This window comes from Phytophthora infestans, genomic scaffold (assembly GCF_000142945.1).
Source record: "Phytophthora infestans T30-4 supercont1.15 genomic scaffold, whole genome shotgun sequence".
In the NCBI taxonomy this organism is placed as follows: Eukaryota; Oomycota; class Peronosporomycetes; order Peronosporales; family Peronosporaceae; genus Phytophthora; species Phytophthora infestans.
In genome coordinates, this window is record NW_003303744.1 from 2126640 (window position 1) to 2140611 (window position 13972).

Below are 13972 nucleotides of genomic sequence, written 5' to 3' on the forward strand. Positions count from 1 at the left end.
CAGTTCTAGGTTGTAAACTCTTGGGGAATCCAAAACGACATTCGTTGCCTTTCTTCCTACAAGTAGAACCTGCGTGGCATTCATGCTGCTGCACACGCTGAACAAGTCTGGCCAAATCACAATTCCACTCTTTGTTACCATAATGTGGTGGTCTTAAGGCCAGAATGTCACTTTCACTGGCAGTACAAGCAGAGCATGGGCGCGAACTAAGCTCCGAGAGCGTCTTCGTTAGGACTGATATGTGTTTATCTACAAAATCAGCTAGTTCGGCCCGTCCATCATCCGTCTCTGATAGTTTTAAAACGTCAGGTGCATCTTTCACCCACAGCAAGCAATGTATGTGAGGAGAGCCTCGTTGCTGAAATTCTACACGCCAGAAGTGATCTACAATTTCGCCTAAAGGTTTAGACCTCCCGCATAAAATGTTATCGAAGAATGCTTGAAATCTTCTGTTAAAATGACGGGCACTAATGTCTGGGTTCTCATTTAGATACCTCCTTCGTTCATTAAACGAGAGCTGTCTGCACTCTTCCAGTGTCAATGCAGGATTGCATGCTCGAGCGAAATTTGGCCAAATCGTATCCGCTGCGCTCAGTGTTAAAAAGAAAGTAGGCCATTTCGTTGGCAATACTCGATTTCCTATCATTGACATTAGGTCTTCTCGTACGTTCGACCAGTATAGTCCACTACCTCTCACAACTTTAAAGTAAGGTTTTAAGGATTTCAAAACGTTCATAGCGGCACTAAGTTCTTCCTTTTCGTTACTGGAGCGGCTTTCTCCTTGTGTTCTTCCACAACCGGCTAATTCCATTGCCTCGGCACGTGTTTCAGAATAGCGAATTCGTCGAACTAAACCGTCAATTTGACGGCGTTGAATTAGATTCATGCAGAAGAATTTAAAATTGCCGTGGATAACATAGCGCCGGTCGTGCCACTTCATCAAGTGAGCACAATATTCGGCTAGATTGTACTCGTGATGTCTAGTTTCGAATTCCAGAGGGTGATAACCACCCAAACCGTCTGGAAATAAAGTAGGAAAGCAACATTGCATTAGTTGTTTCGTTTTGTACTCATCAATAGTATGAGTTCTACGGTGCATATTTCCAATCGGGATTTTAGTTTCTAAAGAATCGGCTCCTATCGAATTAAGAATATGATCCATTTCAGTTTGATCGTCTTGGTTCACTTCTAATTCAAATGACTCAGTCACATTTTCAAGAATATCCGTTTCATTTTCACTGCCATTCGAACTCGTAGTAGTAGTAGCTAAATGACTCTGTTTTCCCTCAGATTCACTCTCATTTCGGACACCGGAACAAGTTTGGCCAGTCATACAGTGAGTATCTGGATTAAGTTTTTGACAAACGTCGTCTTCACTCGGCCCCTCAACACCGTTGCTACTAGGCCCACAATTTTGCTTTTCCCTGTTTAGTTGGCTTACCGATCCTCGTAATTCGCTGACATCATCATCCGTGATGGGTATACTTGGTATTTCCTGGTTGATGTTTTGATCGAGTTCCCTAAGATTATCTTCTGAAATTTGAATGTGCTCATAAAGCGGGTTATTCGCTATCAGCCAGCACAAGGCGCGCCTCACCAAATCTGGCCGCACACGAAAATAGTTCGTTGTATTATCCGATTGTGATTTAAGTAACACAACTCCACATTCTTTCAGTGGTCGAGGAAGTTCTTTTACCATTTTAGCCGGCTCGTTCCAGTAGTTGACTGCATTTCCGCGAGTAAATTCTTGGCCATCTCTGTATTGATTTACGCACGTAGTGAAGGAAATACCTAGTCCAACCAGCCTTGACTCTATTCGATTCAATTCAGCCAGTTCAGTCGGAACTGTTCCGATCCTAAAGCCACTACTCCGGCAAAATTTTGGTGTTTTTCGTGTCGTCAGCGATCTATTACATCTATCACACAGCCATATCATTGTTTTATTGTTGCTACAGCCACCAGCTAGTAACCTGTCATGAATGCATTCATTAGAAGCATCGCCTGCAAGCCCTTCGGGAACTATTTCACATTCTCCTTCAGCGTTGCACAGAGGTGAAAAGAATATTGATTTGGGGTCGAATAGTTTTAACTTTGAATTATACGCATTCGCAACCTCTCCGCAACTTCCGCACACTCGAGTCAAGGGTGCGTCAATGGCGTCGAAGAAATCTGCAATAGTGAAATGACAAGAGCTAGTCACTGTCCGTAACAGTTTATACCAGTCTTGTTGCATACCTTTGTTGTCGTTCACATGATTGGCAGCCTCATTAGCATCAAGGAGACGGTCTTTACGCTTCCGACGCTTGCTCTGGGGGAGACTTTGAGAGTCTAAATTCCTCCGCTTTGTTTCTTCGTGCCGTGTTAATCGAGCATTCATTTGCTCAGTTTCTACCTCGTTGAGTCTTTCGGCGTGTTGATTAGGTGTGTGTTGTTGGGTGGTCCCTATACGAGTCGCTATTCGACGTATAACGCGTAGTGCTGCTTTGGCTTGCTTGGCCGCTTTCATAGCTCGCGTCTTCTTGGTAGCACGAACCATTGCGACTCAAATAGTTTAATGACTTGGAGTCAAATCTTTCGACTCGAAATTAGGACAGGCTACTTCGCCTGTGTTCGTTGAAGTAAATGTACGTTGATGCTCCAGATCGAAAAGTGCGTAGGGTACCACGGTACGCCCATGGTTCCATATTGATCTTGTAGTCGTAAAAGATTTCATTTTTCAAGGGCGCATCTTCTTCCTTGTTTTCTTCCTTATTGTACATACTTAAACTACTCTACAGCAACAATAACATAAAATATCAGCAATGAAAAAAACTACATTTACTCCCAACCTCCAACTGCCCTTCAAAGTGCTCGTAAGCCGTAGTAACATGCACGTTATATTATATTATAAGCCCGTGTAAATTCGACCTACAGTTAAATTTACCTCAGCAAATACGTCGATATGTAGCAGCTACGGCGGAAGTTAAAAATCAAATGCAAAAGCAGCAGTTGTACATTAACTAAAACAATACTAACGTTATTTCCTGAACTGGGTCAACTCACATGAATCCTGTGCAATTTGTAGATCCGCAAAAGCATTGCTTTTGATTCTAGAAAAAAAACAGTTAGAGTTTCGAGTAGGGACCATTAAAAGCAGGCACTTAGCTTACCTGATCTCGTACAAACGCCCTTCCGTACTTGATGGTAATTTCTTCTCCCTTGTTAATAGCGGTGACGGAAAATATTCCACAACAGGTCTCACCACCGACCTCCCAGCGCTCCACAACACAATTTGGCGAGCAACTATGGTTCGCAAATCGGGCGATTCCTCCAATGAAGCGTGCATCAATCACCTCATTTGTATTCACAGCTAAACCATACGTATGGGGGGAGCGCCGACTTTCCTACAAAGCATAGTACCAGATTCAGTAAAATCACAAACTACAACCACCTAAACGGTATCTTACCTTTTCTTCACGTTCCCGATACATCGCTCGACTTATCACCTCGCCTACGTACTGAGCTATCAACGTATCACGCTCGATTGGCATGTCCGCCATCAAAGAGATGCATTTGCCAGGTAGGGACGCCAGCGATAGTTCTGCATGTCTGCCACGTTGCATTCGTTGGTTCCCACATTTGTAGTTTGATGCGCAGTGGCCTTCCACACACTCTGTTTGTGTCTATAAAATTCATTAGTCGCGTACTTGTCCAGGCAAACAAGTCAGAAATTGCCAATTTCACGCACAGCTTGATTTTCACAACCTGAAACACATGTCAAAGTCCAGTCAGCACGAGGCTGACACTTACAGTATGATATGTCCAGCTAGGCAAATATCAAAACGTATAGGAATTAGTACTCTAAGTTAAATGTAAAGTGTCATCTTTCACATTACCGTGGGTCTGTTACGAGGTCTACACACGTATACATTTTGCGCCACGTCTTCATACTCCGCAAATGCTTGCAACACGGAACGTTCTCGGTACACCTAGTATTTATTGTCAGAAATTCTGGTCAATTGGGCTACAAACATTCACCACCTACTTGATTTGGACCTTGCCTCACGCGCGTATGTTGGTTTTCACCCCCGCCTCGAAGAAAGAACTCGTCCAGCTTGAGCTGTTTCATTGCAGGACCCGTGGATCTGCCCTGACGTAATCCAAATCTTATATGAAGGCTCTCATTCCAGTATAACTGCTCTTTTGATCCCTCACATTCTAGATCTGGTGCCACCCCTTTGGAGCTGCTACCAGGATCTTTGTGAGCAAATTTTAAATCTATTGGCGCTTTATCACACCTAAAACTACTACTTCAATTTCAATTCGAACATCGCATATCATCACAGCGAATACCAAAGTAAACTATTTTTTTGTATTCATTACACTCGTTTTGTGGTTAAAAGTTGCCTTCTATTTGGTGGTTATTGTGCTATTATTCATTACACTACGAACCTATGAAGGCAAATTAGTTTGTAAATGCTAACCGCAGCTCTCAATACAACAACTTTGCTAATTTTCACGAAATATAAAATTGGGCAGTTGCTACTGCACGTTTCGCACCTGGCTGTTGTTCAGGTGTGGCGCTTGCTGCGCTTCGCCACTGTTGGATGATTTTCCTCGCTCTTGCTCTCCGATGCCATCACCACATCATTGTCAGTCGGGATGGCACTCATCGCACTCGTGTTGTCTTCCGCTTCGTAAGCCTTGGTTTTTAGGTGTTGTGGTGAGATCTCACAGGCCACCTTGCGTTTTTTCAGTGGTGGTTCGACCTCGAAAATCTTGTACTTGTTACCGAGCTCGTACTGAACGCTCCCCTTTGCAATATCAGCATAGAAACCAACGCCATCGGCATGGGAAAATTTGTACACGGCACCAGGTTCAAACTTAATATTGCGCTTGCCATTGACACACTTCGTCGGTTTGGCATCCCACACCGTCACTTGAACCAGATACGGTTTGCGCTTCAGAGGTGTCAAGTCGGCTAGGGCATTTGCTGTCGGCTCGAACACTTCCCGTTGCGCGGCGTCGACCAGCGTAGCACGAGTTCCATGGTCACCGCGAAGTCGTTCCGATTGAAGGCAGCACATGCTGAGCGTAACGCTTACATCAGCAGTTGGGTGCGACGCCAAAATGAATTCTCTAAACTCCGCCACAGTTGAGAATTGGTTCAACGTTTCTTCTTCCTTCTGCTTTAGGACGTCGTTCTTGATAGCTTCTAGCAGATTCATAGTTGTATGTGGTGAAATTGTGCGATGGCGTTGCTTCGTCGCTAGCAAAACTAAAAGTGAGCACTGCCGGCACGAATCATCCGTCCCATTCAAGATACCCACGTCCTACTGCCATTGTACGCGGCGGATAAGGTAAAATAATGCTATATTCGAACAAACCAAAAGGGTGACTATAATTAATTTGCAAACAAACTCTTTCATTGTGATATTACACACATTTCCTCCTCGCCAATTCCTTTAGTTCTGTAAACCACTCTGGCTTGAAGTCTACGAGCAACTTCACAAATTCTGACAAATTCTCGTAATTTTTAAAGCATTCCCGCACCAAATATTACTGGAATTTTGGCTCGATCGTTCGAAGCGAAACGTCAACGTATCCAAGAGATGTGATACAACTTCGTTTAGCCATTGCATCTTCAACAAATCTATTAGCTGATTCATTAGCGAACGTATCCGAAGAAATGCTATTCAAAACGCCATCACTATCACAACCGCTTCTTCCATAATCTTAGACTTTATTTGTGTAGCCCACTTGCATGACACTGCCCAGTACTCGATGTCCATCGTCATTGCCTAGCACAGATACCATACATACGAGATCACTGCATTATTAATGAATTTGAAGTTGGGGCATTAATTATGAGTCCATATTACATTTTGCGACTCCTTCTAGATCTACCAGCCAAACTTCAACCGACAGCACCGTCGTGCCACACCGCACGCATCCTCACCAACGTTTCTAGATATACAGTCACCTTCACTTGATCCACGTAATGGTTTCCAGCTCCAAACCTGGTACATTGTGTCTATTTGCCAATTTTACACCGTTTACATTTATTTTGACGCCCCTAATCTATCTAGTTTGTTAGTACGATGCCTTCCTACATTTTTATCGTAAAATTGAGTTTAATTCCTACTCCTTAGCCTTCAAACCCTGCGCGCATTCTAGTTATTGAACCATCAACGTATCCAAGAGATGCGATACGACTTCATTTAGCCATTGATTCCGCTACTGCAACTTCAACATATCCATTAGCTGATTTACCAACGAACGTATCCGAAGAAGTCATTAGCCTCCAAATCCTGCACGATTATATAGTTATATATTTTTTTAATTTTGATCTACTTCATAAATTCCATATCTACAATTTCATGCTACAACTGTGCTTACTTCCTCCCACACTCATGTCTACAGTAGCTCCAATTAGTATTAATTAAATTCATAGTATTTCGTTGCAACAACTCTGTTATATTATCCTTTAACTGAAAAGAAGAATACCATATAGTAATTGCTGATGCACCAGCAACATGGTCTGATCGTTTCCCCGAGTCTTCATCATTAACGCCATCACGCTGTTGCTGTCGGTCAAGTTGATTCTTGTAGCTGCTGTATGACCCTCACCAAGACGTGCGCTTTTTGAGGGGAGGCGCAATCTCTCTGATCTTATCCAAGTTGCCATACTCGTACTGAATACTGCCCTTCGCGATGCCATCGTACAATCCGACATACTCGACTTGATTAAGAACGTACATAGCTCCAACGTGAAACACAATGTTTGAATCGCCAGCGAAAGCGTTCGACATCTTTGAATCCCAAACAGTCACCTGCACCACATCGCGTTTGTCTTGATAGCCTATACAATCATCAACTGCCTTCAAGGCTGTGTTGACTTCCACACATCTCCTTCCGTCGACCAAGACTACACGGGTAGCGTTAGTACCTTCAAGACGCTCCACGTGAAGGCAACACATTCTCAGTGTCACGCAGATATCAACTGCAGGGTGTGTCATTGTGATGAATTCACGAAAGTCTCTTACGCTTGAAAACATGTTGACAGCTTCCTCTTCCATTTGTTTCAAAACGGCCCCGCGAATGGAATCCAAGAAATCCATTGTGACTTGATACAGCAAAATCAAAAGTGACAGACGCAAATCCGAAAGTTAAATAAGCCAACTTCAACCCCAGTAAGGAAACTGTTCACAGCAGTATTACTTTTGCATGTCATATTTTATTCATATCGACTAGAGAGCCCAGCAAACGGTGGGTAATTGAGGGAGTACTCTTAAATAGTTGGTAAGTTGTTCCAGGCTCTGCTCGAAGCCCAGAGAGATATTAAAGTGGTGCACCATACTGCGTGAAAAGGCGTAGCGCTTGGCCAGATCCACTTTGTGTAGCGATAGGAGAATAGGCACCAGCAACTTCCCACGGTCCTCTGCGAAAGCCAATTGATCAGCAAGAAGGTCGCAATTTGCAGACAGCGGAGACACCACCACTAAGACGACAGAGCAGGCGAGAATGGCATCTTTTGCAGCCAATTGCCGCGTTTCAACAGGTAAAGGAGCCACTGGTTGCTCAATGCAGCTCAAATCTGCGCCGAAACCGCCGCTTTGAACATCGCTGTTCACAGTATCTTGCGGCCGATGCGCATATTGTACCGCATGAACTGTTTGATCCACAACACAGCGTATTCCCTGCTTGAGCAACGATTTCTGGAGGCGTAGACACAATGAGCGGTGGATATCACCATGCGCAATAAAGACGAAAGAGTCTGTACCGGATGTGAGCGCGAAAGACGAAGCCAATGAGTCAATCCGTCGTAATGGCCGAATAAGTGGCACGTTCAGTGGCCCTCTGGGAAGCTGATCGCTGCATTCGACGTGTCGATTTCTTCACACTCGCTTTGCTTATCATGATCCTTAGACATTCCACACAATGCTCTGTCTTCTTCCTCCGGATAACACTCACTCTCGTTGCGACGGCTTCCATGGCGTGACGCGTCTCCGCTAACAGTAGCATCAGTCTCATGACCAGGAAGTTGTGCTTGTTGCTGCTGCTGCAACTGGCGCCGAGCTAGTCGTGCACGATGCTCCTCGATTTGATCTTGAATACCGTCCAGTAGCATCCTTAAGCAGTGGCAAAAGGCCTCGTCATTGTAGTTCGGAACTAACTCGAGGTTGCTTAAGACGCGCTTGCCCACCATATTGACCACCACGTTCGTAGTATCATCTTCACTGTACACTTCCCCCTCATGTGAGTCAGTGTCAACTGTATATGAGCTATTCCTCGCCATCCGCTGCAGATCAGCATCATCTCCTGTAGAACTTACACCGTTATTGTGCTTAACTGCCGATCGAAAGTCAATCACTTGGCGGGTCCACAGGTAAACTTGTAGCTCTTCAGATATCTCCATATCCTCGCATTGTATAGCCACGACAGAAATGTCTGCATTTTGGCAAAAGCGAGTTCTTTCATGCACCATTGTGACTGTGGGTAGTCTTTCGTGAGTACAGCTAATACAAGAGCACTGCTATGGATCCCGCGAGCAATCTCTTGACGCCAGACGGATCCATCAGTGATCCCAGTAGGTCCCATAGTGTCGATCCAAGTTGTCACTCGGTGGCGCTCTAACGAGTCTCGAATCTTCCGTGCTAACGGTGCGTGAGCATGACTGTAGCTGATCATAAAGTCGCGCTGACCTGCCTCCTTCTTCGCAGCGAAGCGTAGTGCTGGCGAACGTGCGCAGTCGATCGCACGTTGACCGAGCAGATTGACTGCTGTTAAACTTAGGCCAGCACGAAAGAAAAGAACCGCTGCAGTTTGATTGCGTCGCCGAAGCGCAACATGGAGAGCAGAATCGCCATTGCTTGTACGTGTAGCGCGCAGATCGACTTCATCTTCCAACAGCAGCTGGAAAATACGGGGGTCAAGTCCACGCGCTAACGATCTCTGGCCGCTCAGCACCGCCTCCATTCCCCCATCCTCGCTTCTCGACCCATGTCCGTGCGAAGGCGATCGTTTGAGACTCGCGGGCGACCTCCAGAGCAACCTTAGCGGCTTCGATAGCGCAGAGCGAACACGAATCGCTGCTTAGAACCACGCTCCCACGCCTCTATCCTATTTCAGTACAGAAAAACAGTGCATTCTGAACGTGTAGCCATGACTTTTTACAGAGTTCTTACGGCTCTTTATCCCTTCCAATATATCAGTTTTGATGCCCTTTATGACTAAATAGGACTGTCCCTCGACGTTAATCGTTACCAGCGTAACGGTTCGCATGGGTACGCGCCGTAAGGCCGTGAGCGTAAAACGTTCCTAAAACTTTCTTGAACAGCGCAATCCTTTGGCGCCTGATACAAAGCGACTCTTCATACAGAGCATAAAAATGACTCCTCTTTTTAGTGACTGTTAATACTACAAAAGAGGTCACTACCGCGCTTTTCTATTTTTCTTCCCCGTCACTCCCTTTCAAGGGTTCTTATACACAAGTATTTTTCGCCAAAAATGGTCCCTAGGCGGTTTGATTATAAATGTCTACCCTAACCCTTTTCTAATACTTCGTAAATACTCCTGTAAAAAGAGTAGTTGTCTTACTAATTCGTTTCATTATAGGGCCAAGAAACGGACGCACGATAATACTGGGGCTTTGCCCCAATAAGTCTAAGATTTAAAACTGATGTGTGGTAATGATTGCACTGGTCGGAGAAGTCGGAGAAATGACTTTATGCATGTGATATGCCTACATATTGAAATTTGTAAGAGCATGTCCATATTTCCTGAGTCCCTTCCAACCCGATATGTCGGAGCCAGCTCCAACGGTTTAACCTAACCCTTACCATTTCGATTGGCCAAATTATCTTGTCAAGACCGTACGATTGGCTGTCTACTAAATAAAAATGGATGATTGGTGATTAATACCAATACTAAAATTAAGTAGGGTCTGAGAATTGATGATACTCGTCCATAACAGGCAAAATCAAAAAAATAAAACTGGTTTTTAAATTAGTTTAAAAAGCAAGCGACAAACCGTCTGTATGGGTTTTTCATCGATTAAATTAGCCAATCAGATAGCGGTATTATTTGTTGAAAGACTCCGACATTGTTCAAACCAGCCATGTTGATCCCCGAGGTCTCGTCGGTGTCGGCGTCTACGACCGACACGCAATGCTCACTGCTGCGACGCCTCAGCACGCTCGGCCTGCTGTATGCTAAGCTCTCGCTGCGTCAGCTTTGCGATTTAGCGCCGCCCGTTCCCGCGTTCAACACGGAGCCGCGCGATCTGGCGCTGAAAGCCTCGCTGTTGGACGGTAGGGCGTTGTTAGGCCCATTCTCGGCCGAAATGCTTGAACCACTGGCTGCGTGGCTAGACCAGGGTATTCACAAGGTACTGGTAGATGCCGCATCCAGCGAAGACGCTGAGCTGGAGCGTGTAGCCATCGCTGTCTCCGAGCTGCCAGCCAATCGTGTGGTGCTGCGCATTGCCGTGTCGTCGCTGCACGCATCCGAAGTCACTGAACTTGGAGAAAAGCTAGCAAGATTAGTTGATACTGTCAGCGGCGTAGTGTTTGTCATCAACTCTGTAACACTGGTGCAGGAGAACGGATTCGAAGATGTGTATACGAGCTTGCAAGCGTTGAGGAAGAGTGTGGATGAAGGATTTCTCTTTGCCGTCGAGATGAGTACAGGGCCTACTGCAACTTACAACTCGGAAGTGGCATTGGCCAGGATTCAACAGCTTCACCACAAGCACATCTGTATTGTGTGTCCTGGTTACTGTAGTGGCGAAGGAGAGCAACATGATATGGCTACAGAAGACGGAGCAGCTGTGGTGGACGCCGCATTGGCCTTCGTCAAGTGCCTACGTACAGACCGTCCCGACAGTCTCTTTACTACCGTCGTGGCTGACGAAGCAGGTGTCGCCCTGGGACTAGTGTACTCTAGTGCCGAGAGTATCATCGCTGCGGTGTCTAGTGGCCGGGGCGTGTACTACTCTCGCTCACGTGGTGGCCTCTGGAAGAAGGGAGAGAGTAGCGGCAACGCCCAGAAGCTCATCCAGATCGACATGGACTGCGACAGCGATGCTCTGCGCTTCACAGTGAACCAGACTGGCGCAGGCTTCTGCCATCTCGACACGCGCACGTGCTGGGGTCACGACGGCGGTCTGCGCGCACTAGAAAGCATGCTCTTCAGTCGCCACGAGAACGCGCCTGCTGAGTCTTACACGAAGCGGTTGTTCGACGATGCCGAGCTGCTACGTAACAAGCTCGTGGAGGAGGCGCAGGAGCTCGCAGAAGCCGAATCAGTCCCAGATGTGGCTGGTGAAGCCGCTGACGTCATGTATTTCGCCATGGTGCGATGTGTGGCAGCAGGCTGCAAGCTCAGCGACGTTGAGGTACGATTAAATTTTGCTTTTTTTCTTATATTCCGGTGGTTCTCTTAAAAAAATACTTTTTTGCAGAGAATGCTTGACAAGCGCGCGTTGAAGGTGAAGCGACGACCTGGGAACTCGAAGGCGTACCGTATCTCGGCAGCCAACAAGATCTTGAACACCAAGGGCATGCAAAGTGGCTCAGCGTCGGCGGTATCAGCTTCTGCACTTAGCGAGAAGAGCTAGATCCTAGAAAGCCGGAACAGGGCACCTTTAGAAGACAGCAACATGAACGTCTACCGGGCCTATGCATACACTGCGCGACAACAGTATATGGACTCCCCTTGTTTTGTCCATGTGTTTAAGGCATTCTCTACATCCAGGTATTTTCGGGCAGTCGACGAGAAGTAAGCCAAGTATCCTAGTATTTTTCTTCGTGTTTCTGGCAGTTAGCGTACGAAGCGGCTACTGCTGCCTCCGTAACGCATAGCCGTATTGCCATCACTCCCCCGCATTAACTCATGCGTTCGGTTGTCGAATAGTAGTCCAGAACGCTGCGGATTGCGTAGTATTGAGTCATTACGAATCAACCAGTTTACTCGTCCTCCTCATCATCCTCGTGGGCGTCCTCCTCCTCTTCTTCTTCATCCTCTTCTTCATCTTCCTCATCCTCGGCGAACTTGGACCAGTCGATGTGGTGGTACAGACGCTGTTCGTGCAAAATAGAATGTGTCAGCACCACCAGAATGGATCATAGCTCCTGCGGACTGCGTTGTTTCTACAGACAACGTCAAGGTACGTACGCCGCGGTTGTTGGCCTCCCAGATGTAGTTCGTGGCCGAGCCGTAGACGCCCTCGGCGATCAGCGTGGCAATCAGCACCGTGGTCACGTACACGGGCGAGCTCTTCATGAAAATATTGTAGGCGCCGTCAAACGCACCCTTGCCGTTCACAGACGAGCGCTTGGTGGACGCCATGCGGGCGCCCTGACGCTTGGCCTGCGTGGCCGCCTGGCGGATGGTTCGGCTCAGCATCGTCGTCTAAGGATTTCTGTACGGTGTGCGTCTTCTTTAGCTCAACAGCAATGGCAGGAGGGGACGGACGAGCCTGCGGCTATGAGAGGCTCAGTGTTTCAAGCAACCTTCGGACGACATTACCAACATATTATGTTCAAACCTCACAAACTACACCAGACACACACCAAAGAGCCGTTTTTTGTCTTGGTCTGAGTACCGGTATGCCAAAAAGGGGGGGATTTCTGCGATTTCAAAACAACCGGCGCGAGATCAAGAAGTGAGAATAGTCAATTCGAACGTATTGCCGCCCGCTAAAACCCTAGGAGAAGCGGTGCCGGCTCGACTAGCGGAGCCGAGTCACAGCCTTATTTGCCTCATGGAGCCCCTCGCCACCGGGAAGCGGCGACGGCCAGCGTCAGCGTCGCTATCGCCGCCACCTCCGCCGCGTCAACCCACGCGAGACGATGAGAATAGCGCTAGGAGCTGGAAGAAGAGGCGACTGGAGTCAGCGACTACTGAAGGGACAGAAGAGAAACGTTTGGAGCTGCGTAGTCCCGAGCCAGAGGAAAAGGATGCTACGCCTAAGGGAAAGCGACGGCGTAGTGTCTCGCCAGAGAAGAAGGAGATACAGGAGGAGACTAGCAACAGCTGCAGTAGCAATGACGAGAAACAGGAGACCAAGCGACGTCGTGTAGGCGAAGAGGGCGGTACTTCTTCGTCCCCTCTCGATCTACCGGCCTCCCCACTGGCCAATCTCAGTGGGAGACACTTACGGACTTCAGCAGAACAGGAGAAGAGGCCTACAGAGGAGAAAGCGAGATTCCCTCCGTCACCTATTGTCATCCCTCCACGAGAGGAAGACGACGATATCTCCAACCGAGAAAACGTCGCGACCTACACCAACTTGGAGGACTTCGTTGTCAGCTCACAAGGCAGTGACGCTGATCTCGTCGCAGCTTGCGCCAATCTAGAAAACGACGTTGTGGACTGCAGTCAGGGCTCTCAGAATAGCGATGTCGAGCGGGTACGGCAGCGTACCTCGCTGCGGACAGTACAGGTTACGCCGCCTCCTTCGGCACGGATGATGGATAGGAAGAATCCTCCGCCTCCACCGAAGAGGCCGCGTCGCAATTATCGCCGTGGTATCGTGTACGCGCGGGCTTATCCGCGGTTAGCATTGTCCCCCCTTGTGGACAACTCGCCTCCTAGCTCTCCGCGCGTCTTCCGGTCTCTAGAGAACGAATTTGCGTTTGCGATGCAGGACACGCCTGAAATCCGACCTCGGGTTCGCCCAGCGCCGAGAATGGCGCGAGGCTCACGACGATCCACGCGAGCAGGGAGCTCTCGAGCACGGCGGTCCCTGGACACACCCACCTCGACGATGGTATTGAGGTCACGACTGCTAAATCCGAGCCTGAGTGCAGACGGCGGCAAGCCGGAAAACCAGCGCGAGCGGGAGCAGCGTGACGCTCAACGCCGACACGAGTAAGGAGGGGAAGTGAGGGCTGATATGAGTGGCTCCACCCGCATGGACCATGGGTGCCTTCGTCATGACGTCGGACTGGAGGCGATTTAAGTACTTTTTATTGTTAGTTTAAGTTCT

General features: G+C 47.6%; 4 protein-coding genes across 4 annotated transcripts; 2 read left to right on the forward strand and 2 right to left on the reverse strand.

Annotated features, from left to right (window-relative positions):
- Positions 1–3140: 3140 nt before the first annotated feature.
- PITG_09695 (SET domain-containing protein, putative) lies at positions 3141–3602 on the reverse strand (the record flags this gene model as incomplete). The annotated part of the gene is made up of 3 exons (XM_002903256.1): positions 3141–3193; positions 3245–3349; positions 3458–3602. The coding sequence occupies 3 exons, from the start codon at positions 3600–3602 to the stop codon at positions 3141–3143; spliced, it is 303 nt and encodes a 100-aa protein (XP_002903302.1).
- A 6494-nt stretch (positions 3603–10096) lies between these two features.
- Positions 10097–11709, forward strand: PITG_09698 (histidine biosynthesis trifunctional protein, putative; the record flags this gene model as incomplete). The annotated part of the gene is made up of 2 exons (XM_002903257.1): positions 10097–11377; positions 11444–11709. 2 exons carry the CDS (start codon positions 10100–10102, stop codon positions 11597–11599), a joined length of 1434 nt encoding a protein of 477 aa, XP_002903303.1.
- Positions 11710–11772: 63 nt separating this feature from the next.
- On the reverse strand, positions 11773–12428 carry PITG_09699 (uncharacterized protein; the record flags this gene model as incomplete). Its single annotated transcript, XM_002903258.1, has 2 exons — positions 11773–12062; positions 12157–12428. The coding sequence occupies 2 exons, from the start codon at positions 12385–12387 to the stop codon at positions 11949–11951; spliced, it is 345 nt and encodes a 114-aa protein (XP_002903304.1).
- Positions 12429–12628: 200 nt separating this feature from the next.
- Positions 12629–13883, forward strand: PITG_09700 (uncharacterized protein; the record flags this gene model as incomplete). Its single annotated transcript, XM_002903259.1, has 1 exon — positions 12629–13883. The coding sequence occupies one exon, from the start codon at positions 12746–12748 to the stop codon at positions 13856–13858; it is 1113 nt and encodes a 370-aa protein (XP_002903305.1).
- Positions 13884–13972: the final 89 nt, after the last annotated feature.